The 1,731-nt window shown below is 39.3% G+C and overlaps 1 protein-coding gene across 1 annotated transcript in view; it reads left to right on the top strand.

Annotated features, from left to right (window-relative positions):
* The window catches only part of STAC (SH3 and cysteine rich domain), a gene marked incomplete at its 3' end in the record, with an annotated part of 45,679 nt that extends 45,650 nt beyond the window's left edge, over positions 1-29 (top strand). Inside the window, exon 7 of the mRNA XM_009866958.1 lies at positions 4-29. Within this exon, the coding sequence (XP_009865260.1) occupies positions 4-29 (26 nt within the window). The remainder of the gene's footprint in view (positions 1-3) is intronic.
* Positions 30-1,731: the final 1,702 nt, after the last annotated feature.

Genomic DNA, 1,731 nt, shown 5'->3' with positions numbered 1-1,731 from the left:
TGCCATCAGCAGAAAACGCAGCAACAGCGGTGAGTGCTGTTAGGCCAGGAGAGAATCTTTAGACGTGCGGACCTGCCTACAACGTATTTCAGATGGGGTTTTCATGACATGTGCATGTTTTAGTAGCATTCTGTTTTTCTGAGCAAGAGGTGAGAAATGTAGTTGGAGAAAGAACTTGGGGCGTGTTTTTTCCATTCAGATGAAATCCAAGCCCTGATGCTGGTGAAAGTTCAGATCCATTCCCTATCTCCTATGCTTCATGAACATAACTGTAGACTAATCACTTGATGTACTTCAGTTCCACCTTGGCAAAGTGGAACAGAAATAACAGTTTCTTTCTTTTCCATATATTTGACTTGTCTACATGTCTCTATATACCACGTCTTCAGGAAAGGAAATGAATCTTATAATATCTGTATGTCTGTAAAATATCCAACACAGTGAATTCTGATTATAATTGCAGCTTCTTGGTACAACTATAGTATGTGCCCAGTAATATTAATAGCCCAATTCCTTTGTCTGCTTTGCAGTACAAGAGTAATGTTTTTACAGAGTTGGTATGATGGGATTTCAAGACCATCAAACCAATAGAGAGCTTAGTAATGAAATCTCAGCTGATGAGGGATGGTATTTGAATGTAGTCATGGTGAGGGGGGTGACGCATACAAAGGATTTTTTGAAGGACTAACCAAAAACCAGCAGAGCAACTTCTGTGGCATCACCTGGAGGCTGCTTTGTTAAATCTCACATGAGATATACACTACAAAAATAAATGACAGTGAGCACAGTTGCCTTCTTCATAGCACCCCAGCGCTCCTTACATGCTGCTTAGCAATTCATACAGGTGAAATACTAGCTTCAGCTCTCCTATTTTATGCTACGTCCTTTTTCCTCCTGGTACTATGACTTCTCCTTGCTGCATTCAGTGATTTGCGCCCTCTCACTCTGTGAATATCCGATCTATGTTTTCTGCTTTCTCATGAGAACTTTTTGGGCTTTCTGTCTTGCAAGCACAAGCTGACCTGACCTAGTTAAAGATAAGAAATTCGGTCTGCTACACATTGTTTAATCCTGCCCACCTGAGATGAGTATGACCCTGTTTGAGTTTTCGGATAACTTTTTGTTTCATTGTCAATCACTAGTTTCATTACTGAAAGCCAGAGAAGCCTTTTCCTCCAAGATCTGTATTCACTGAATACACTGAGAGGCATTCAAGGAACTTACACAAAGAGATTAGTTTGGAAACTCAGTATGTATCAAACCTCCAAATAACTTCTGCGGCACATTAACGATTCCTTTGATCAGCACTGGCATTTTTACAATCCATCCTTCAGAGGCTCAGGGTATAAATTATGCATCAGTCACTCCAAAAATTTCCCCTTGGTAGATTTTTAATAAACTGCCTACACTGTTTGCACAAGCTATGGAAATGGTAAAATCCTTTTCAGATTGTAAAAAACCCTGGTTTGGTTTTGTGTGTGTGTGCTGCTGCTGGGGCAAACAAATATGAAAATAGATGGATTTCTTTTGTGTGGAGATGTGAACAACATACTAATACCCAGAGACTATGAGCTAAACAGAGATTAAAAATTTAATAAAGTAAATTCAAAATATTGTTACAGGGTGATTCACCACTCTTTTTTCCCGAACTGCCCACTGCCTTTTTGGCAGGCAGTTCCACATTAATGCCTTGACGAAACAGTTCTCTTTTTTTCCTTTTTTTTTTTTTTT

The sequence above is a fragment of the Apaloderma vittatum genome, unplaced genomic scaffold (genome assembly GCF_000703405.1).
Source record: "Apaloderma vittatum isolate BGI_N311 unplaced genomic scaffold, ASM70340v1 scaffold883, whole genome shotgun sequence".
Taxonomy (NCBI): domain Eukaryota; kingdom Metazoa; phylum Chordata; class Aves; order Trogoniformes; family Trogonidae; genus Apaloderma; species Apaloderma vittatum.
This window is presented reverse-complemented; position numbering and strand designations above follow the sequence as displayed.